This window comes from Chinchilla lanigera, unplaced genomic scaffold, assembly GCF_000276665.1.
Source record: "Chinchilla lanigera isolate Chin_1 unplaced genomic scaffold, ChiLan1.0 scaffold00023, whole genome shotgun sequence".
Classification (NCBI taxonomy): domain Eukaryota; kingdom Metazoa; phylum Chordata; class Mammalia; order Rodentia; family Chinchillidae; genus Chinchilla; species Chinchilla lanigera.
Window position 1 is genome coordinate 16,786,878 of NW_004955424.1, and position 22,759 is coordinate 16,809,636.

The 22,759-nt window shown below is 35.9% G+C and overlaps 1 protein-coding gene across 1 annotated transcript; it reads left to right on the forward strand.

Moving 5' to 3' along the window:
* Nucleotides 1-216: 216 nt before the first annotated feature.
* Nucleotides 217-14,723, forward strand: C1d (C1D nuclear receptor corepressor). Its single transcript, XM_013514751.1, has 5 exons — nt 217-353; nt 10,227-10,373; nt 11,108-11,174; nt 11,562-11,617; nt 14,208-14,723. The coding sequence occupies exons 2-5, from the start codon at nt 10,236-10,238 to the stop codon at nt 14,370-14,372; spliced, it is 426 nt and encodes a 141-aa protein (XP_013370205.1). The 5' UTR covers nt 217-353; nt 10,227-10,235; the 3' UTR covers nt 14,373-14,723.
* Nucleotides 14,724-22,759: the final 8,036 nt, after the last annotated feature.

A 22,759-nucleotide genomic window follows, 5' to 3' on the forward strand; every position in this document is an offset into this window, starting at 1 on the left:
TGCGGTAGATAAAGAATGTAGTAGGGCCCCGAAAGGCACTTCAGCCAAAGTAAAAACGTGACCAAAACTTTATTAATATTCTTTTTTACTTAAGTATGCTCAGTTAGTATTTGGGGTGGGTGATAGCCTACCAAATCTACATAAAGGCGTCCAGCGCCTCTACTCACACTCGTTCTATATTTTTACCCTCAAGAGCTCTGCATTTCAGAGCCGGGGGAAAAACAACCGAAAGGGTGAGCGATCAGCGTGAGGCCATCAGAGCGCGACGCTTCCGCTGCAGCCAGAACCGGCGCGTCGTTGACGTCATCATCCCACGACCGTTTTTCGGGAGCCGGGACTCCAAGGTGTCAGAGGTATTATTCAAAGCTGGTGGAGTTGTTTTCGTGCTTCTGCGAAGGCCCACTTCTTCTGTCCTTGGATTACTCTTTCGTCTTTGGCCAGAGTAGGAGTGGGGTGGGCCTGCGTGGGCTTCTGGGAATGAGATCTTGGCAGCTGAGTGTTACGGGGAGCATAGTTTCAGGACCCCCCACTTTCTCTTATGACTGCTGGCTGACTTTGATTTAGCCAGGTCTCTCATTTCTCTGTCTCTTGTTCAGTCTGTCTCTTGTTCTTCGTTTGTTAATTCTGCATCCACTCAAATTTTGGGCGGCGATAAATAAAAATACACAACGTTACAACTTAAAGCTGACTTCAAACTGTGTGAAGGCTGAAGTGGAAGGAGAAATAGGGAAGTAAAATGTTTTTGATTACAGATAGTCTGATTAGGACTATTTGGCCCTGCTATGCCTCTCTGAGATCGTTTTTTCGTGTAGTTGGTGGAAATAATTCATTGTTTTGTTGGAATATAAAATAATGACAGTGTGAGCAGTGGATTTCAAAATAAAACAAAGTTCTTAGAGTCAGAAGATGTTAAACTAACTTTCAAATAGCTGTATTTTGTATATCAATTCTGAGGTGGTAAACTTTTTACTGAACTCCTTTTAACTTTTCAAACAGCTCTTCGTATATGTTAGCTCAGCCTCTGTTTCCGAACGTTTGACCCTTCCAGCGTGGCTCTAAACAGCCCACATTGGATTAGGATTTTTTTTTTGATCATTTTCACGTCAGTAAAATAATGATTAATATTACCAGCCAATGTTTTAAGTGGTAGCCAGGCACTGTGCTAGTCAATACACCTATATTATTTACTTAATCTGCACAAGCTATTGTTTTTGCTTTAGGTATAATTACCTTGAAGAGCTTAGTGAGTAAATAACTAATGGACAGTTCTGACTAGAGGAGTGGTGTGATCAGATTTAGGTTTTAACAAGGTTACTGTGGTTGCTATGTTAAGAATAGTTTCTTGAAAGGAAGGGTAGAGGAAAGCCAGGAGACTAATTGGGAAGGTGTTGTAATAATTCAGATGAAATGATAGCATCTTAATAAGAGGGAAAGAAGTGAAGGTGGTGAATAGCAGTTCAATTCTGGATGTGATTTTTTGGTAAAGCCAACAGGATTTGCTTATGGATGGAATGTGGGTTTGAGTATGAGGTAATTGTCAAAACTTAGAGCTTGAACAACTAGAAGAATGGAATTGCCCTTAACAAACATGGAAAACTGTGGGAGGTATAGGCTTATGGGAGAAGATTAGGGGTTCAGTTATGACATGTTAAGTGTAAGATATCTATTAGTCATCCAAATGGAAAATTTTTTTTTAAAGACAAGATTGTCCAGTTGGGTTTATTTATTTACTGATTGATTGATTTATGGAGACCGGGTCTCTCTATGTAGTCCAGGCTGGCCTTGAACTCACTTTGTAGCCCAGGCTGGCTTCACAGTGATCCTCCTGTCTCAGACTCCCCAGTGCTGGTATTACAGGCGTATGCCATCACACCCGGCTGAAATGGAAATGTTGAGCAGGCAGTTTATATGACCTTGGAGTGCAGTGGAATGGTCATAGCTGGGAACAAACATTTGGGAGTTGTCAGTGACTAGGTGGTATTTAACAAGAGAATCCCTAGTGACTGGTGTTTGGCTAATGATCAGCAAATGTTATTCATTTGTATGACATTGTGCAATATGTGCTGAGGGGGAGTCAAGGATCATGGAAGGAATTGTCATGTAATGGAGAGAGGTTCCAGGTGAGGTTGGGTAGCAGTAATACGAGCCTTTTGTGAATATCCAATAGGCTGAGAGTTGGAATGGTTACCTGCGCCTGAGAATTGGCGAGTAGGCACAAACAAAAGATAAAGACTTGCAAAAGCATCTTTGCAAAGGCTGACTGGGAGGTAGGACCATGTAGCAAGGGAGGCCAGTTGAGCCTTTTGTACCATAATAGGGAGAAAATAGCTTCATGGGGGCTAGAAAATTTACATGCAGGGAAGGGAACGCATTTCTTTGAATACAGCTTAAGAATATATTGTAGCTGCTACTTGAGGAAAAATGATACTGTACTGCACATTGAGGACTAAATTTCAACATTTGAGATCTTTGAAATTTTTATGTATAGACATGTTATAATATATCACATAAATCACTTAAAGTCATAATTGAGAGGTAACAAAATGTTTCTTCTCCATCTTCCTGCAATTACACTTTGAGAAATACCTACAGTTAACTTTTGTATCCTTTAAGAAAAACCTTATGCATAAACAAGTATGTTACCTTTTGTTCCTGTATCAAAAACCTGAAGTAAGTCAACTGGAGAAGAAGGAAAGCTTATTTTGGCTCCAGTTTTGGAGGTTTCAGTCCATAGTTCTTTTGGTCTGTTGCTTTGGGACCTGTTTGTTGTAAGGCACAACATAATGGTAGAGTCCATGGTGGTGGAGGCTGCTCACCTCATGGGGACCAAGAAATAGACAGAGGGGGAAGAATCCAGGCTCCCACAGTCCTCTTTGAGGGCATCTCCCTCTTGACTGTAAGACTGCTAACTGGGCCCTATCTCTTTTAAAGACTCTACCACCTCCCTATAGTGTCATGGGCTGGAGACCAAGCCTTTATACCTAAGCCTTTGGGGGGCACTTATTCAAACCGTGGTAATAAGCATGACCCCATACTTATACCTTATTTTCTTAAAAATAGTGGGATATATTATATATGCTATTCTTCAGCTTTTTTGTTCACTTAATATATTTTAGGAATATTAAGCTCCACTTAATGCTTTTTCACTACTGCAGAATATTTTATTGGATGGATATATCATAATTTATTTAACCAGTCCCCATTAGTAGGCATGCAGATTGTTGCCTATTTTAGTTTTGTTATTTTAAAGATTATTATCTCGCATGAAAATATACACTTTGAGAAGTGAAATACTTAGGTCAAAGAATACATTCATACATACTTTTTAAGTGTAATAAAAAACATGCAGAATTTAATTAATTTATACTCTGACTAATAGTACACTCTATTCACTTTTGCCCACTTTATTTATTTATTTATTTTTGTATTTTTGGAGACAAAGTCTCACTGTGCAGTTCATGCTGGCCTTGAACTCACCATGTAGCCCAGGCTGGCCTTGAACTCTTAGCAATCCTCCTGCCTCAGCCTTGCAAGTACTGGGATTACAGGCGTGTGTCACCACACCTGGCTCTTGCCCACTTTAGATACTGTCAGTCTTTTACAAAATGTTTTGCCTTCTTGACAAGTAAAAAATGGCATTTTGCTTTGGTGATTTGTTTTCTTAAATATTAATAAGGTTGAGTAGTTTCTTAATGCTTGTTGACCATCTGGGTTCTTTTATTTATTTATTTTTTTGGCCTATTTTTTTTGAGGGGATTGTATTTTTTTTCTTAAATTCATTTGTAGGGGCTCCTTTTAAATCCATTTTTGTGTAGAAAATATCTTTGGTTGTTATTTTGACTTTAGACATGATGTGTTTATTTTCAAATGTATGCATTTTTATTTATTATTTTACAAGTATATTTTTGTGATACATAGTAATTTATATTAGTTTTAGTGAATTGGCACATATAGATTGTATCTTGATCATTTTTGATCCCCTTTGCCCTGTGACCCCTTTCCCTTTCCCTCTTTTGTACTTTCTTTTCCCCATCTACAAAAAGTGTGCCTCCTCGTTTCTTACCATCTCTCTTTTATTTTGTTTTTTAAATTGTTTATATTTTGGGTTTCTTCTTTAAGAAGATATTAAAAGATATTTAATCTTTTGTGTCTGATTTATTTTACTTAACATTATGGTCTTAACATTAAGGTTCATCCGTCCATTTTCCTAAAAAGACTGAAATTTATTTTTCTTTATGGTGAAATACACACACACACACACACACACACACACACACACACACGTATATGTATATGTGTACCTATATATGTATTTTCCATCTATAAGTTGATGGGCATCTAGGCTCTTTCCATAATTTAGGTATTGTACATTGCACTGCTGTAAAAAAAGGGTGCATGTATATATTTTTAAGGGCCAGGTAAGAATGTGGGAAATTAAGATGTTTTGGGGTAGAGGTGCAGCTCATTGGTAAAGTACACCTAGCATGCAAGAACCCTGGATTTAGCACCAGGGAAATGAGAGAAGAAAGGAAAAAGGAAGCAAGTCAGAATGTTTTTGAAGGAAATGTGTGATATTTTTGAAACAGACACTCTGGAATGTCAGCCTTCATTGGAAATGTTAGTAATACAGTCTTCATTTGAGGTCACAGACTCTGTTTTGTTTTTTATATTTGGTTCAGCAGTTATCATAGATGGGGTGAGCACCAAGTAACCTTACTCTCCATTACCCCAGCTATGTTTGGAATATTGAGCTGTAATAGAGCTGCTTAAATATTCTAGACTACACCTTTCTTTTTAGATATTTTTAAAATTATGAATTGATTTGTATTCTAAAAGTTAATTTGTGATCTAAATGTTTAACTTCACTATAGAAATAATGTACATAAGGTTCTTTGCCTTCAAAATTTAATCAACGAAGTCTAGTTTTTTCTTTTAAAGGAAATTCAAAGTGTTATGTAATTTTACCCTGTGTATTTGAGTATGCATTCTTAAAGACAGGGACATTTTCTTGTATATGTATTGACGCCATTTTCACAGATGATAAAAGTATCAGTAACTTCTTGGTATTATCTAATAACCTGGTCCATGTTCAGATTTCCTTCTCTCAAAAATATCTTTTTACACTTGACTTACCTGAATGAAGATTCAAACAGATTCTACACGTTTTATTTGGTTGTTTTGTTTCCTGAATCTTCTTAATCTCTTCCTTACATTCCCTCTGTTTTCTTTATTTTTTTCTTCTTTTCATTGCCCTGTTACAGAAACCTAGTCATTTGTCCTATAGAGTAATTCTCATTCCAGGTTTGTCTCTTGGCTTCCTTATGGCATTAGCTTGTTTCTCTATCCACTATATTTTTCTTTCTTTTTTTTTTGGTACCAGGAATTGAACTCAGGACCTTGTGCTTGCCAGGCAGGCGCTGTGCTGTGGAGCTAAATCCAGGCCCTTATCCACTAAATTTTTATGAAATGCAAATTAGTTTTCAAGGCTTAGTTAAATTCAGAGTATCCTTCACCAATGAGGCTGTGTATGTTACATTGCCTTTCATCAGAGGGTTTATTATATGTTTGTCGGGCTATTTGTGTTGTGATGTGGGCAGAAAAGGTTTAACAGGTGACATTTGAGCACAGATCTGGTGAGGGTAAAATACTGAGTTGTGACGCTGTTGGTTGGGGTGGAGGAGAGGAAGAGTACTCTGGGAAAGAGGGAAGAAATACAAAGGCCCGAGGTAGGCACAGTTCTTGATGTGATGGTAGAAGAGCACTGCGGAGTAATACTGTTGTAGCTGGACTGAAATGAGGATGGTAGAGGGGGAGGTGATAAAGTCACAGAAGGTGACAGGGATTTTTTTTATCCCTTTTCTCTCCTTCATTCCCTCCTTTTCTTCTCTACCCATCGCTTGCTGCTCTTTTCTTTTCTTTTTTCTTTTTTTGTACATGTTTGCGGGATATGTTTACATTGCTTATGTGGAGTTGGTACTTGTAAACACATCTTAATTCCTTTTTTTCATCCCCTTTTCCTTCCCTCCCTCCACCTTCCTTCTATCTCTTGATCCCTTTTCCCTCTGAGAAAGATCTTTCTGTGTTTTTTTTTTTTTTTTTTTAAGGCAAACAACTTTTTGATTGAAAGGACCTCTCACAGCCCCTAATTTGTTTTAATACATACTGAAAAAATTCAAGAGTATTAGTATCTAAAATTATTTGCCTGTAAAATACTTTTTCCCTCAAGACATACTAAACAGAGAAAAGCAATAACCTCTGCAGATATCAGCTCTAATTTCTTATTCTGGCTCACATGTAATTAATTCTTTCTACCCGTGTAACCAGGGAAAAATATATATATCCACCTGCAAATGTGCACATATCACCGGGTACAAGTTTCCACCAATAATTTAAATTCTGACCGTAATTAATATAAGTAACTAACACACAAAAACATAAAAGAAGCTCCATATCCTCTGATGGGCCTGTTTAGTACCTCGCTTGGTTGTCTGTCTGCGCCTATCTCTAGAACTGTGGCAAGTTCTCTGGAGGCTGGGGTCTCCCTTTTTTACACTGTCTAGCTGGAAGCAAAGAGGTCATGTAGGTGGTTAATGCAGGAGTCCAGACAAATCATGCTGGTGGTTTGGAGCATGGTGATAGTAGATTTTGGATATGTTTTGAAGATTAAGAGAAAATAGTGAAGGATTTCTCTCAAGTTTTGTGTCTGAATAATTAGAAAGTGAGTGAAAATAATTGGAAAGTTGCTGTGAAATGGGACGAGGAAGACTGCAGTAGACAAGATTAGGAATGGGGCTTTGAGCAGGCTACATTTGAGAATTTGTTAGACACTATGAGAGACAGAGAGCAAGCAGTTGGAGATATAAATTTAGAGTTAATTGGAGAGGTCAGGGCTGGAGAAACAAACTTGGGAGTCATCAGTGCATTAATGCAATATAAAGCCCTGAGCTCACCTCAGAGTAAATTAGAAAAGCAAAGAAAGTTAAGGACAACCTTTGGGCCCTTTAAGGTGGAGGCTGAGAGTATGAAAATGCATCAAAGAGACCAAGAAAGCAGCCAGTGAGGAAGAGGAGCTAAGAAAATGTGTTGTCTGGGGAGCAAGGGCAAAGAGTCAGTGATGTCAAGTAATAAGAAATGATAATCGGCCATTGAAGTAACAGTGTGATGGGGATGGTGATCTTGATGGGCAATTTTAAGTAAAAAGTAGGGGGCCTATTTGTAGGGCTTCTGAGAAAATAAAAGGAGAGTTATAGACAATATAAGCAACCTTTCTGAGTTTGTTCTAAGAGAGAGGAATAGGGTTTTAGCTGGAGGTTGAATTAGCTTTCCATTGCTATACCAAAATATCCAAGATAACTCATAAGAAAAAAAGATTTATTTTGGCTCACAGTTTCCGAATTTTCAGTCTGTGGATACGTGGCTGGATTCCTTTTGGGCCTATGTGAAGCAGGACATCATGGTGGGGAGTGTGTGTGGAGGTGCTTAATCTTACCTTGTGGAGGAATCCAGTCTGGAGTCCTAACATCTCATCAAGGGTGTGCCCCTGGGGACCTAACTTTCTTACACTAGGTCACTTCTCTTAGAGGTTCTACCACTTCCAGGAACACTGCTGCTAGGGACCCAGCCTTCAATACATGAGCCTTGAGGGAACATTTAAGATCCAAACTGTAAGAGAGGAGGATACAAAGTGAGGATGCTTTCTCTATGTCTTGTGTCAGGTGGAGAAATAAAATATCTTATTTTAGGGATAATGATCTAGCAAAGAGAAAAACTGATGTGAGACAGTAGAAGAAATTCTGGGAGGAGTTTGAGAAATCCATCTTAATAAATTTGTGTGCATATGTATAAGGATTTTTGTGGAGTGGATTCTTAAAAGAATTTCCTGAATCAAAGGGTATGTGCGCTAGAAAGATCTGTACCAATTTATATTTTACCTTTAGTGTATACCTTTGCTAACATGGCACATCCCTAATCCTAAAAATTATTTGCATCTGTGTTAAATGGCTTTCCATTGCTGTGATAAAATACACTGACAGCTTACAAGGAGGAAGGGTTTATTTTGGCTGATAGTTTCAGAAGATTTGGTGCCTGGTTGGCTGGTTTTATTACTTTGGGCCTGAGGCAAAGCAGAGCATCGTGAAGCAAGAGCGACGGGGAGGAAAGCTGCTCACGTAAGGCTAGCCAGGAAGCAGAGAGGGAGAAGGCGAGAGAGAGAAGGGTCTAACAAGATACACCTTTCCAGGCTACGGCCCAAGTGACCAGCTTCCTCCAACGAGGCTGGACTTCCTACAGTTTTCACCACCTTCCAGTAGCCCATTTAGCTATGTACAGTGAAGTATTGTAGGAATTAATTGTTTTTTAAAAGTTTAGAAGTTGATTACAAAATCTTTTAGGCCTGGAGCCTTTTTGGAGGTCTTTGTCTACTTTTTTTTTTTTTTTTTTTTGGTTAATAGTCTGTATAATTCTTTTTAGTTTTAGTAATTGAATTTTCCCCCAGAATACCTTTGTTATCATCCACATTTTCAAATTTATTGGTTTCAAGTTCCACATAAAAAGAGGAAATCTGTCTTCTCTGTTTATATAGTAGATCATTGTCCTGACACCTTTATCTGGGCAGGGAATGCTGGAGTCATCTCTTCTTTCACAAACCTGGAGATTAATTTAGCTGTTTTCAGCCTCTTCGGTCCCTTGATCTTGGGGTAGTCTTAGATTCTGGTTCTCTTGTTTATCACGTTCCTTGACTGTTTCCTCTCAGTTTGAGCTTGCCTACTGTTCAGGTCAGCTGATGTGTATGTGCCATTTTCATTTTCACATTTTATTTGTATATGATTTTAGATTTTCTGTCATTTTGGATCATTTTGAGAGACAAATGTATATTTTCAGCTAACCTTTGAAATAGGAATCACATTTCTCTCCTGAATGGTTTTCTTGGTAATTATTATAGTCTTTTGTTTAATTGCTAGTTGAATCATTAGTTGGATAGTAGTTTAAACTTTGTTTAATTGCTGCTTGGGCGTTTGTTGGCTACAGCTCAAGTAGTGATAGATGGGCGTCGCTATTTTTTAAAAATGAAGCCAGATGTCGCAGGGAAATATACTTATTGAGAGGAAATGTTGATACGTTGTGACTAAATATTCAAATAGTACTTTTAAAATTTAAAAGACATACCGTAACATTTAGAACTATGAGGCACTTTACAGATCATTAGACCAACTGCCTTATTTTATGGATGAGGAATTTGAGGCCCAGAGAGATTCATTGATTTATCTAAGGTGACAAAGTCAGTGATCAAGCAAGGTGGAAAGCCATCTCTTTACTTCCATCCTGCTATGCTATATGCCACTAACCACATTATTGCTGTTCTTTTTAGCCATATAACAGAGGAGATATTTTTGCTAAAGTTTTTTTTTTAACCTAACGATATTGCGTATGTCTTGGAATTGCTTCTGAAATTTTGTCTTAGATACTTTATCTTATGCATTGTGTGAATTTTACTGTTTTCTGCATATTGATTATTATGATATAAATGTGAATTTTAAAAGAAAGGCTGTCAGAGTATGCTCTACCTTAAATGAAAACCAGATAGTTTATTTTTCCCACATTTCCTCTTCTCTGCTTGTAGACTTTATGTGATTTATGGATTGTCTGAATTTCTTATTAATATTTTAAAGAAGCTTAAGGAATATAAATATAAATATACATGGGCTGGAAAAATAATTTTAGTGATAAATGATCAAGATTTCTCATACCTAAGATTTCTTTTTTTTTTTAGCTTAATATAGCATCCACTAGATCAATACCTAAATTTAGAAAGACTAAAATATATTAACTTTTCACCACACACACTTTGCTTATTTCTTCAGCAGATATTAGGGATGTATTTATCAGACTTGCTTTTTTTTGGTGTTTAACCTGAACAGAAAGTTTTTCCAATGTAGAGTTTTGATTATTAATATCTCATGTTTGTAATCCTGTTTTTAATACATTAAAAGTATTGAGAGTTTGCATTGTTAGTAGATTTGGGTGGGGTCTTTTCTCCCCAGACAGCTTAAGAACAGGGGAGGTTGGACGATAGTTGCTCTAGAATTGTATTCTAGGAACATTTGTGTAATTATCTTTATGCTTTAACTCTTTAAATGGTTTTGAAATAAATTAAAATTTGAGTTTTTGGTACACTGAAGAACAACTTCTGTCTCTGATATGAATTCTAAGAATTTATTTCTTTCCAGTTGGTCATAATGGCAGGTGAAGAAATTAGCGAAGACTATCCAGTAGAAATTCACGAGTACTTGTCAACGTTTGAGAATTCCATAGGTGCTGTGGATGAGATGCTGAAGACCATGATGTCTGTTTCAAGAAATGAGCTGTTACAGAAGGTATTAAAGAATGTAATTCCTAAAAATGATTTCATAACACAGAGTGCTGCTTTATGACACATATAGAAAAAATAAATTTGTGATTTATGCTTTTTTGTCCCTTTGTTTCAATTTTATAAGTGTTTGAAGATTTTAAGGGACAAAAAACCCAAACAAAAAAATCCAGCGTTAAACATTACTTCCTAACTATATTTTTATTTTGTCTTGGTTTTGAAAAATAAGGAGCACGCACAGCATTCTTTTTGACAGATTCTATCTTTGACCTTTTAAGTATTACAATGATGTTATCAGGGTTTCTGGAAACTCTATAGGACAAAAGCAGTAAATTGACTTTGACAGTCTAAAACAAATCTCATTATGTTCCCTCTGTCTTTGGTACTGCCTAAGTATTTTAGCCTGCTTCTTATACATAAATGCAGCATGTGCAGTGTTTATATTGAAAAATTACTTTTGACATGAAAGCCCAGATTATAACTCCTGAAATTAAAATAATTTAGAAAAATTTTTCTTGGATTATACACATCCCTCGTCTGACTAAAGATGATACCCTGAAGTGAAAATCTGTGGGAAAAATTCAGTGGTTAAGAACAGTTCTTTTTTGTAAATTATTTCCAGATCATTTGGTTATTGGATTATAGGACATTTCTTTAATACATTGTGCCTTGTGAGAGTTTAAAGTGTTATCTGATGGTGTTCAAAGTTTGTGTTATTTCTTTTTTTTTCTTTTTTATTAGTTGGACCCACTTGAACAAGCCAAAGTGGATTTAGTTTCTGCGTACACATTAAATTCAATGTTTTGGGGTATGTATATTACATTGGAGTTAATTACAAAGCTAATAATTTATTGTGTGATTTATTTTTTAAATGTTAACAATTTATATACTTTATGGCAATTTATATACTTAATGGCAATTTATATACTTTATGGCAATTTATATACTTAATGGCAATTTATATACTTTATGGCAATTTCACAGTCAGACATTTATTTGTCTCTTAAATCAGAATACTAGATACTCATGCGCCACGTATTACATAATATTGTAAGTAATACATAGAAGTTGAGTAATGTAAAAGTTAATTAGCCATCATTGGGACTTGGCCTTTTTGTGAGTAACTAGAGTTTCTTTGTTAGAATGCTTTTACTAATATATGCATCATTTTATCCATGAAATCTTTCTCTTACAGTTTATTTGGCAACTCAAGGAGTCAATCCTAAGGAGCATCCAGTAAAGCAGGAATTGGTAAGATTTTAGTTAATTTATTTTTATTTATCTGTCTATTATCCTATTCCCAAAATTTCAGTCTTTATCATTATCTTTATCACACAAAGTATGGAGAACAAAGTTAGAGCTGAAATTATGAGTGAGTCAGATCTCACCATGTGTTTGGTTTCTCTTTTACCTTTATCATAGAATTGGTGTTCCATATATTATATAAATCTGGATGGGAAAATGTTATGATTCTAGTAATTATTTATAACTTCCATATTATTTTTCCTATAAATTCTTAAAGTCCTGTTCATCTCTGGGGCTGCTTTTTTCCTTCTAGCTCTTACACAATTCTTAAAAGTATATTCCAGTTGATTTACTAGCAAAGACGGGAAAGTTTCTCCCCCACCTTTTCAATTCCTCCATTAATTCATTTTCTCAGCAGTAAAGAATCCAGTTCAGCAACAAAGCTAAAAGCTTTTTTGGCACCAGCTATATGTGTACTGTCCAGTAATTCTACGTTAGTGACATATTTACAACCTGTAATAAATCTTGTAGGTTTGTCTTTGTATTCCATTTAGATGTATAAGTACAGTATATAAGGTCTGATATCTTGGAGTTTCTGCTGACTTCAGATATTAAATCAAATTATCCAATTTGAAGGGAAAAATTAGAAATCAAACTTATGGTTACCTTTTTGACTTGACTTTATGAATAAGAATATTAATACATTTATTCTTTATGTTTATACAATATAAAGTAGGTGTATATATGTGAAATACATTTGACATTGTATTCTTATTCTCAGGTCTTATGGTAATTGATATGTGTGTTATTTACAACTCAGTAAAGCACTTGGTCATTTATTTTTAAAAAATGAGTAAATGAAACTGTTGTTTCTCATTTTTTTAATGTATGGTCTAAGACATTTTATCTTTTAAAGTTCCTGAGGGAAAAAGAAATTCATTTTTAAAAATATTTACAGCAAAAGCATAAAGCAGTATGATCAGATATTGGCTTGACTGGCTTAAACCTTAAGAAACCTTAAGAGATATAGGTTTTATTGTTTGTTTTCAACTTTCTAAAATGGACTTTACATATATAAAATTACTTCAGAATGTGGCAATTTTATATATGTAAATATTCTGGGTAAAAGTTGAAAATAAAAAGCATACGAAAACCTTTTTCCGTGTTCTGACCTTGTGACAGACATCACTAGTTGATCACAGAGTTATTGTGAGATTGGAAACCTATTTGCCGTATGCATCATAAATGGGGAAAGGCACTGAAAATAGTCACTTTGTTCACTGAACAAGTATTTGAGTTCCTACTGGGAGCCAGGCTTTATTTCCAAGGGAGATGTTTTTTTCACTGAGCAAAGGTGAAGAATGTGGCAGACATCACCCTATACGGAGTGGAGGGACACAAATGATAAACATAATACACCATAAGTCCATGAATATGTAGTATGTTAAAAAGTTCTGTATTATGGGGAGAAATGTAGAACAAGGTAAAGAGGATTGGAGTGATTGGGTAGGACTATATTTTTAAACAGTGAGGTCAGAGTCCCACCGACAAGGTTAACATTTGAGTGGACCAGGAGAAGAGGGAGTGGCTGGGTAGATACTTGAGGAAGACCACTCTAGGCAGAAGAGTAAGCTGGGCAAAGGCCCTGCGGCAGGGCTGGCGTGAGTGTGCGCTGCCCTTGGTATCTACTGTTTTTAAGGACTGTGGCTCCTACAGTACTCTAAGGGGGAGGAGCCAGGGGAGGGTTCTGAATAGATCTGCCAACCTTTTACAATGGAAACGTTCTAAGGGCCTACATCTTTGTGTATGTTTATATAACTATTTTCATTATTTTAATGAAACTTGCTTTTAAGCAGGGATCAATCATTTATTCTGCTGTTTTATGGCCCTCATCAACTTTATTTCTCCATTTGAAGTATAGCAGAGCCATTTGTACTGATTGATGGTCGCCGAAGATTCAGAGTGGTCCAGCCACATATTATGTTTCTCACCTTGTAAAGTCTGATTAGAACTGTATGTTTTATTAGAAAATTTCATGCCCTTATCAATCAGAATTATGAAGTTGAATAAAAGATCTTGTTTTCATTCTTCCTATTTTAATTGTGACACTAGACGCGAATGTAAAAAGATAAATAGCTAAATCTGCCTCATCTATTTGTTTAGAAAAATTATGGCAGAATTTAGTTTATGTGCTGTACATGTGTGGGAGCTCAGACTTTAGATTTTGGTCTTCAGATACAGTTAATATGTGGATTTGGGTTGATGCTAATTAAAAAGATGTGAAACCGCATATAAGCAACTCAGTGTTTTATCTGTGTAGTAATGTCTCTGTATGCTTCTTCCTTTAGAAACATTCAGAGCACTTCTACAATGACTTTCCAGTGTCTGTATTTCCCCTAGAATGCGAACTCCTGGAAATCATGGCCGCATGTTTATCCTGTTCCCTTGTTTTTACTAGCGCCATGCACTTAATAGGCAATAAATACTTATCTGTTGAATTTAACTGAGGTGTAGTATAATAGTGTAATAAAACTTAGTGGTGGTGAACAGTTCAGTAAATCCATTGCCTTTCTCTCTCTTTTTTTTTGTCTCTAAGGAGAGAATCAGAGTGTACATGAACCGAGTCAAGGAAATAACGGACAAGAAAAAGGCTGGCAAGCTGGATAGAGGTGCAGCTTCAAGATTTGTGAAAAATGCCCTCTGGGAACCAAAACCTAAACACACAGCCAAAGCTGCCAATAAAGGAAAAAGTAAAAATTAACTTTCGGCCTTGATGGACACATACTCAAAAAATACATTCTTACTGTTTTCACAACATAGGTAATTGTGTGGCAATGCGAGGTTTACATTTATTCTCTTTTGAATTTCTGTGTAAACTTACACTTTAAATTTGTAGTGCTAAGTATTTCCCCCACAAAAAGACTGACTTGTCTTTATTGATTTTCCTATAGAGCATGAGGTTTTTAACATTGTGATATATTTTATATTTATAGTTTACCATCTCTTTTGGCAAGATAGTCACTTCTCTATATAAATCAATCATTTTTGTTTTTTTGAGACAGGGTTTCACTGTATAGTTTGGGCTGGCCTTGAACTCACTTTGTAGCCCAGGCTGACCTTGAACTTGTGGTAATCTCCCTGCCTCAGCCTCCCAAGTTCTGGGATTACAGGTGTGCGCCACCACACCTGGCCTATATAGATTAACCTTGCAAGTACCATTTTGTAAGCAGCTGTGAAATTTAAGCTAAATGTTCTTTGTAAACATTTGTACTATTTTAAATGAATAATAATGTTATAAAGTGTGCTATCTGTAGACTGAATAAATGTATTTTAAATACATGTGATTTTACTGTATGATATTAAGAATGAATTGGCTTAAATATCTACTTTCTTCTGTGTAGCTTATTCATCATATTTTCATTGTAGAAATTACTGCTTTTTTGGTATTCAAAGTATGAAATCAAAACTTTAGTACTTTAATTCTTGGTAAAATGTATTCTTATTAACATTAGGTGGGAAATAAAGTTGTATATTGATGGCTGGATGTTGGTCTGATGGCTGTGCCCTCTTAATAAAGACTAGATATTGTGTAGCTGACTTGTGCAATTTTCTCTTTTGAATAAATAAGCCCTCAAAATGAGGGAAATAGATTTCAAAGTCAGACTGAATGGAGAAATCCATGTTTTCGTTCCTCTGTTTTCTTGGTCTCCCTTTTTCAGCTTTTTTTGATTACGTGTTTTGAGGTTCTATCAAGTACATACTAGTTTCTTGGATCAAGTCTCTTTGTTACATAATGCCACTTAAGTAGAGGAAAGACCCAACAGTGATTATACTGTGTTTATATTCTGATTTATTTTTTCCAGACTATTGTTACAGAGAACTCTACGTATTAAAACTTATTTATGCCTAAGCCCATGAATCTTAATTGTATGCTCTTAATGCTTTCGGTCTTTGAATCCACATCACGAGGAGTAGGGGTGCCAAAAAGAGTAAAGTATTTTAATTTTTGAAAAAGGAGTTGTTAAAATTTTCAGTGTGATTAATTCTCCATAAGTAACCTTGAATAAATGGATGTCCTGATTTATGGTAGCAGATATTGGAAATAATCTTAAAATGTAATGGATTTTGTCAAGCATGTTGAACTCTTTTTAGATACACGAAGAGGAAGACACTGATAGATATAGAACGTCTTATGTCGCTCTGATGTCAGGCAGATTTTGGAGGGGAAGGACATTTGTGAACATTTAATAGTTATCTTTCTCCTTTTCCTACCTTCATCCTCTCACATTTCTAACTATTTTTAAAGGTAACTTCCTGAATAAATTATTAGTAAGATCAAATGTAGTGTGTATGTCTTTGTGTTGCTTATTGCAAAGAAACATAGCTTGCATTTCTGTTTATTTCTAAATATCAAAGAAAAATGCTTGAATGAACAAATTACAGAAAATTTTATCAGCCAAAATTAATTGTTTTTTGAAAGTCCAACTCTTAAGTTGGAGATTCTTAAGTAAATAAGACATGTTTCTTTCTTTATAGAAACAAAAATAGTTTGAGTGTATTCCATTTTATGAAATATAACTTAAAAATATTTACTATTTAGCACATACACGGAGCTGAACGGTAGTAATGCATTGGATTACTTGTTTGTTTATCCACTTCACAAGTATACTTAGTGAATGGCGTTTATATTGCCAGATACTGTCCTAGGTGCCACATTCCAAAGATGACAACTCCAATGTATGTCTTATTTTTATAAAGTACTAGGAAAAAATAGCCTTTTATTTCAATTTAATCTTTCAGAATTCTTGGAAAATTTATGACAAATTGTGCTCATTAACCTTAGTCAGAACCATAAAGGGTGATAGGTTGATCTATTTGACTGTGGTGTAGTTATTGTTATCGTAGTTTGTTCCAAATGACCGTCATTCTAAGTTTAGGTGTTAATTACATCTGTTATTAATCTCTTTGGGAATTGACAAGTTGGAGAGGTTGCAGCTATAGATATTTTTAAGATCAGAATTATAGACTATTAATCTAATACTGAATAATGAGATTTTGTCTCAATATTTGACGTAAAATTTTCTTCTTGTTCATAGTTGCAGGATGGGAACTCATTTTAGCAAAGTAAAATATCTTGTGAGAAAAACTGAAGCTTGAATCATGTTTTACATTCCTGAAATAGGAGGTTATGACAAGTTGAGGGGTTTTTAAGGTACCCTACAGATTAAAAAATTCTTCCACTTAGCTACTAGAAATGGGCTGGTACAATTTCTAAAGAAGGGTTTTAAAATTGAGAAGAATGTAGAAAATACTTCAAAAATGGACAGTGTATTAACTGTAGATATTTTTCCTAAAGTATTTCAATGGAGAAAAAGATACTTGCGGAATTATTCATTTTATGGTACGGTTAAATTATAATTTTCTACAATAAAATAAAATTCTGGCTTTGAGAAAGATTTGAATAGTAATTCTGAGCCAGATATAATAGCTAAGTCTGGTATACCTGGTGTGATAGAAAAATACAGTGAATATTAAACCAGTTATTACAGGGAAAGACACATTGCAGTTAAGCCTCAGAATGCTTCTTGCTTTGAACTTACTTATTCTGCCAGCCTTGCCAGTTTCTGAAGTAGTTCTGGAAGTCCTCTTTGTTTTCAGTTGTGCTGTTATGGCTGCCTTGATGTCCTAAATTAATTAAAAATGTTTACCTTTCATGCTCATGTTGACCATGAAGAAGTCAGAAATCACACAGTGCGAGATCTGGTAAGTAAGGTGGATCAAAACAAAATGTTTCTGTGAGTGTGCCTTTGTGTTCTTGGGCACTCAGTGGCATTCACTATATTTTTGATCACACCTCATAAAGACATAGTGTAAGGCTTCCAGAATTGCTTCAGAATGTGGCAAGAATGATAGGATAAGTGTTAGAAGTGTGTTTGTGTGTGTGTGTGTGTGTGTGTGTAGTATTTTGAAAGGGATTGATGGCAATATGTGTTTTACTGTAATACTTTAAAAAAATTTAAGCACCCAGTGTACTTTTTCCATCACCCATGTGTAAAGGGAAGAAAGAAAATCACTGATGTCTCATTTTCTTCCTTAATAATATGGTAGTAAACTTGTGCAGTGGCTCTTTCACTGAATAACCTTGGTAATAACCTAACGTATATGAACGGGATATGAGTATACTTTACTAATGCAGGCATTCCACTTTCCTCATATTCTGGTCTAAAACTCTTCAGCTTCAGAAATATAAAGTTTGTTTATTTTACACATTAGCATTTTACAGTTGTCACCAGCAGTTTCTTTAGGAGAAATGTGGTGTGGGACTATAATAGAATTTTGTAAATTTGTTCTGTTTGATTAATTGGCTTTTGTATTGCACATTAGCAGTATTTTAAGGAAATTCTTTTTTGTGTGTGTACAGATTTATTGTCCTATTAAAGTGATAGAGTGCTTCATGGAACAGCCACTCTCTGACTTGATGTGCCTTTTAGAAGTGCTTATTTTATGACATAGTTTTTAAGATAGCCAGAAAGATTAGTAAAGCTATCCAGAAAGGACCAGGTATTGTGATAGCTGTTGGCAGTTGAGGCTCAATTTTAAACTTCATTCTCTTCTCAAAGCTAAAAGCCAATCAGCTCTAGTTCTTGAAAGGGAGGAAGAAGGTACTAGATTTTACTGTCCCTCCTCCTACTCAGCCTTGGGGTTTAGGAGATGGATCATGGCAGAGTTACTGTGTGCAAGATGTCAATTTCACAAAGGGATATATTTTAGACAGTATACAAAATTTGATGGTGGGAAAAATAAGCTTTTATAAATGAAACATTTAAGAGACTCTTATTTGTATTCCAGTTTAGCATTGGCTTTAAGGCGCCCCATTTCAGTGTGGCAGCTACAGTAAATGACTGAAGGAAATTGAAGATGATAATTCAGCATTGGAAGATGCTGCCTCTGAAATGAATGTACACCTATGCAGCGCCTGGATTTCCAGTGTATAGTCATACATTATTTTAAAGCCAAGCACCCAGGAAATTTGTGGTGAATAGGTTTGAATGAGATGATTAGCAGAAATAGAAAAGAATACTTTCAGTTCCTTATTATGTACGTATCTATTGAGACGCTAGTTTGAAAAATTGTTATTGCAAAAAGAATAGAAGCTTGTTATACACTGTTTTCTGTATAATGCACATCATCTTAGGCCTTATCCAGAACGATTGGGTTATTAAAGTAAAAACATGATTGCAACAAAGAATCACCCCTAGTTTAATGCTAGAGCAAAGGATAGCTGATGTTTTGGGTTGTCATGTTCAGCTGGTGGCATTTGACTTGGTGACCTTTGCTTCTATTCATTCTTTGACCTACTTCAGCTGAAACCATTTGCTAGCCTAGTTCCGATTCTCTGTTATTTTTCACTTTAAAAAGAAATCATTGTTTAAATGTATATCTAGTAGCTCCATGCTTTTTGGTGGGTTTTGACAATTGCGACTTAACGTTTGTGATTTTGACTCAGTAATTGTTAGAGGTCCATGGAGTGTACAGCATTTTGTAGACTGGCCAGGGTGCAGTCAAAATCCTGCGAAGTTTTTTGTGGGCAGGCATTACTCAGCCGTAATGACTTAGCCTTGTCAAGCTCTCAACATCCAGAGCTTGTTTCTCACTTACAGTCTCATCCACTTGATCACATATTCATTCAATAAATGTTTATTGTGCTCTTGGGTGCCAGGTTCTGCTTTACTTAGAGACTTAGCAGTTATCCTGAAATGGTTGGGCGATGTCAACCTTCTTCTCCTCCTGCTTTTTTTTTTTTTTTTTTCTTCCCTTGCTTGGGTTTGAACTAAGGCCTTCCCTGCATTCTAGGTGTGATCTCTAGCATACTGCTCCAAACTTTGGAGCATGTGATCAATAGGTGCTACAAGCTGCATTGTGTTCCTCCAAATTCATAATTTAAAGTCCTAAGCTTCAGTCTCTTATAATGTCACCTTATTTAGAAATGAAATCATTGCAGATATAATTAGTAAAATTAGGTCATCAGGGTGAGTCGTAATTCAGTTTGACAAGTGTCCTTATGAAAAGGGGACGTTTGGACACACACACACACACACACACACACACACCATAGCATGTGTGAAAATGGAGGTAGAATTTGGGGTGGTGCTGTGATATGTTAAGGAACACAATTGCCAGCAAAGTATTTGAAGCTGGGGAAGAGGCTCAGAACTGATCTTCACATCCCTCAGAGGGAACCAGCTCTGCGATGCTGATCTTGGACTCGAAGTTTCCAGAACTGTGAGACAATACACTTCTGCTGTGTGAGCCAGCCAGCGCGAGGTTCTTAGTTTGGTCTGCACACAAGTACGGAGGCCTAACGGGAGGAATGTGAAATTGTGTGGGAGAAGCTGACGTGAGGTGAAAATGTAAGTGAAAAAAAAAAAAAACCCTGGAACCTGTGTAAACTTTTTTGGGAATATCCTTGTATTTGGGCAAAGATCTCAGGATTTCTACCTTTGAATGTCAAGGGCTTGTGATATTCTTTCTGAAGTCAAAATGTTCAGACTTTTTAAACAGATACTGTCAGTTGTGATTGAGTGTGCCATCTCTGAAACTGTTATTTTGGTTGTGAGGACACTAATTTCTCTGAAGGAAAGAAAACCCTGTCAGGTTTCCATGGAGAGATTTTCACCAGCCTATTATGTGCCATGCGGTCTTTCCTGAGGTAGTGCAGCAGTCAGGTTCAAATAATGAAAATAAATACTTAAACTATCTTACACAACTTGCATGTAATTTGTACTTTTGCTTGAGCACATACCACTTTAAAAATCCTACAAGGAATTCATCTGGGTAGAGACGTCTTTAAGATGTGTCTCTTTTTCCAAACTGTTAACTGTAGAGTCTGGTATTTGGTTTTCTTTTTAAATTAGAAATTAGAGAATTCGTATTTTATTTTACCCTTAATGAGTTGGGCCCAGTTTATTTATTTGTTAGTATTGTAAATGCTGCTTGTCAGTTTTCAGCTTTTAGAATCAACAGGTAGATAAAATACGACAGAAAATGTAAGTGAAACAGAGCTGGAAAATGTCATGTAAATGTAGTGCGTTTCAGATGGAGAAGAGAAAAGTGCACATCCTCAAAGGTAAAAACCTGGATGAATGAGACTGAGGAGGAGTTAAGTTGCAAAGGCAATAGCTATACTATTACCGCCCTCTGACACACACTTTTGCAGTAATGAGATTTAACCTATGGCTTCATGCATGGTAGGCAAGTGCTCTACCACTGAGCTACAGTGGTAGCTGTAGCTCAGCTAATTTTTATTTTTGGACAAGGTTTGCTCAGTTGCCCAGGCTGGACTTGAACTTGTGATCCTCCTGCCTCAGCCTCCCAAAGCAGCTGTGATTACAGGAATATACCACCATGCCTGGTGCTTATTATCCTTTTTAATTCTTCCACCAAAAACTAGAAGGTTAGGGAGAATAGTATAAGGTAAATCTTAAATTTTTAGGGTGTGTACATGGGGTGTCAGTAACAGCAAAATAGGTGTAAGGAAGGTAATGACCAGAACTACCCTTTCTTTTCAACTAATTTTGAGGGGCCCTCTCTTTTAATTTTTCAATTAATTCTTAGTATGTAAAAAGGGGTAGGGAAATACAGGCAACAAAATTATAAACTGACCTAATTATTTCAAATGTTTCTGTAAATTTCAAGACAGTGAATGAGAATGAGGCTTGGCATGTCAAAGTTTAAGATGTGTGTTAGGAGGGTGTGAGGGGCCCTCACATGAGCAGGGGTGAAATTAGGAGTGCAGGGTTTTGTTTTGTCGTTTGTATGATTTCTTTGGCAAAAAGAAATGAGAAAAATGTGTAAACTTTCTACAAAATTTATCCATTGAAGCAGTCTGACATCAGATACCCCGTTGATTATACATTTTTTTTTTTTGAGATTTTAGGCAATAAAACTTTCAGTGATGGGGAAATAATGTGTAAGTGTGGTATAAACTTCATCGTCACATATGTGCATGCACACATGCGTATGTGTGGGCATACATGAACTGTAAGCTGTAGACATTTAATAATTTTCCTAAATTTGGGACCCATTTACTTTTAATTTTTGACAAAGTTGTATTCCAGGTGGAAAATACCTCTTCTCTGGAAGTGGATCTCTTTCTGATCTACCTTCCATGCTACTTTGAGACTTCTAAATATTATTCAAAAGAAATTTAGACACCATAATAATGTTTATTGTGGGATCATAGTAAGGTTATAGTTCACGACAGTAATTGAGAGTGTGAGCTTTGCTTGGATACCTTACTGATGAATTGGAAGCAGGATTTTATTGTCCCCAATTTTCATAAGGAAAGGTTACTTTACAGGAAATGTGTTTATAATCTATTTTTTTTTTACTACAACCCAACTGGTTTATAAATGTGAGCTGTTTATGGTCTGAAGTTACACATGTCAGAGATGTAGTGAAATGTGAACTCTTTTTAGGATTTATCCTAGGAACAATTAAGAATCAAAATTAGAGTTTAAGGAGCTGAAAGTGCTAGATTTCTATCTATCACCTTTTAAAATTTGTTGCAAACACGAAGCGTGTTTTCTTAACACCTAATAGTGTTTTCTTAATTATTGACACCACTAAAATTTCACTTTACTACCAGTAGTTACTTGAAGTCTTCCACCTGTATTATGCTGCCTAAATTTGTAACACTGGAAATACCTGTAATTACCTTCCATTCTTTCAGGTAGGCATTTAAAGTAAAGTAATTTAACTAACATCGAAGAGATGTTAAAAACCACTTTTAGAAACAACATGTTAATTGTGCTTTAATCCTTGTACAGGAGGAGCTATGCACACACCCTCCTAATACACATCTTAAACTTTGACGTACCAAGCTTCATTCTCATGCACTGTCTTGAAATTTACAGAAACATTTGAAATAATTACGTCAATGTATAATTATGCTGCCTGTATTTCCCTACCATCTTTTACGTTCTAAGAATTAATTGGTAAGTTTTATTTTCTTAGGGTGACTCCCGACACAGGTGAAAGTATAGGAAGTTCTTGCTATATTCTCCCTCGGTACGGGCGCCCACGCCCGTGCTGAGGACGTCCTCCACCGCAGTGGCACGCTTGTCACAACCGACAACCTGCAAAATC

Bases quoted from the DNA above. Each gene is read 5' to 3' on its own strand.
- C1d (XM_013514751.1), top strand. From the start codon at position 10,236: ATGGCAGGTGAAGAAATTAGCGAAGACTATCCAGTAGAAATTCACGAG. The intron at 10,374-11,107 runs GTATTAAAGAAT...CTTTTTTATTAG, and splicing joins GAAATGAGCTGTTACAGAAG to TTGGACCCACTTGAACAAGC. The intron at 11,618-14,207 runs GTAAGATTTTAG...TTTGTCTCTAAG, and splicing joins ATCCAGTAAAGCAGGAATTG to GAGAGAATCAGAGTGTACAT.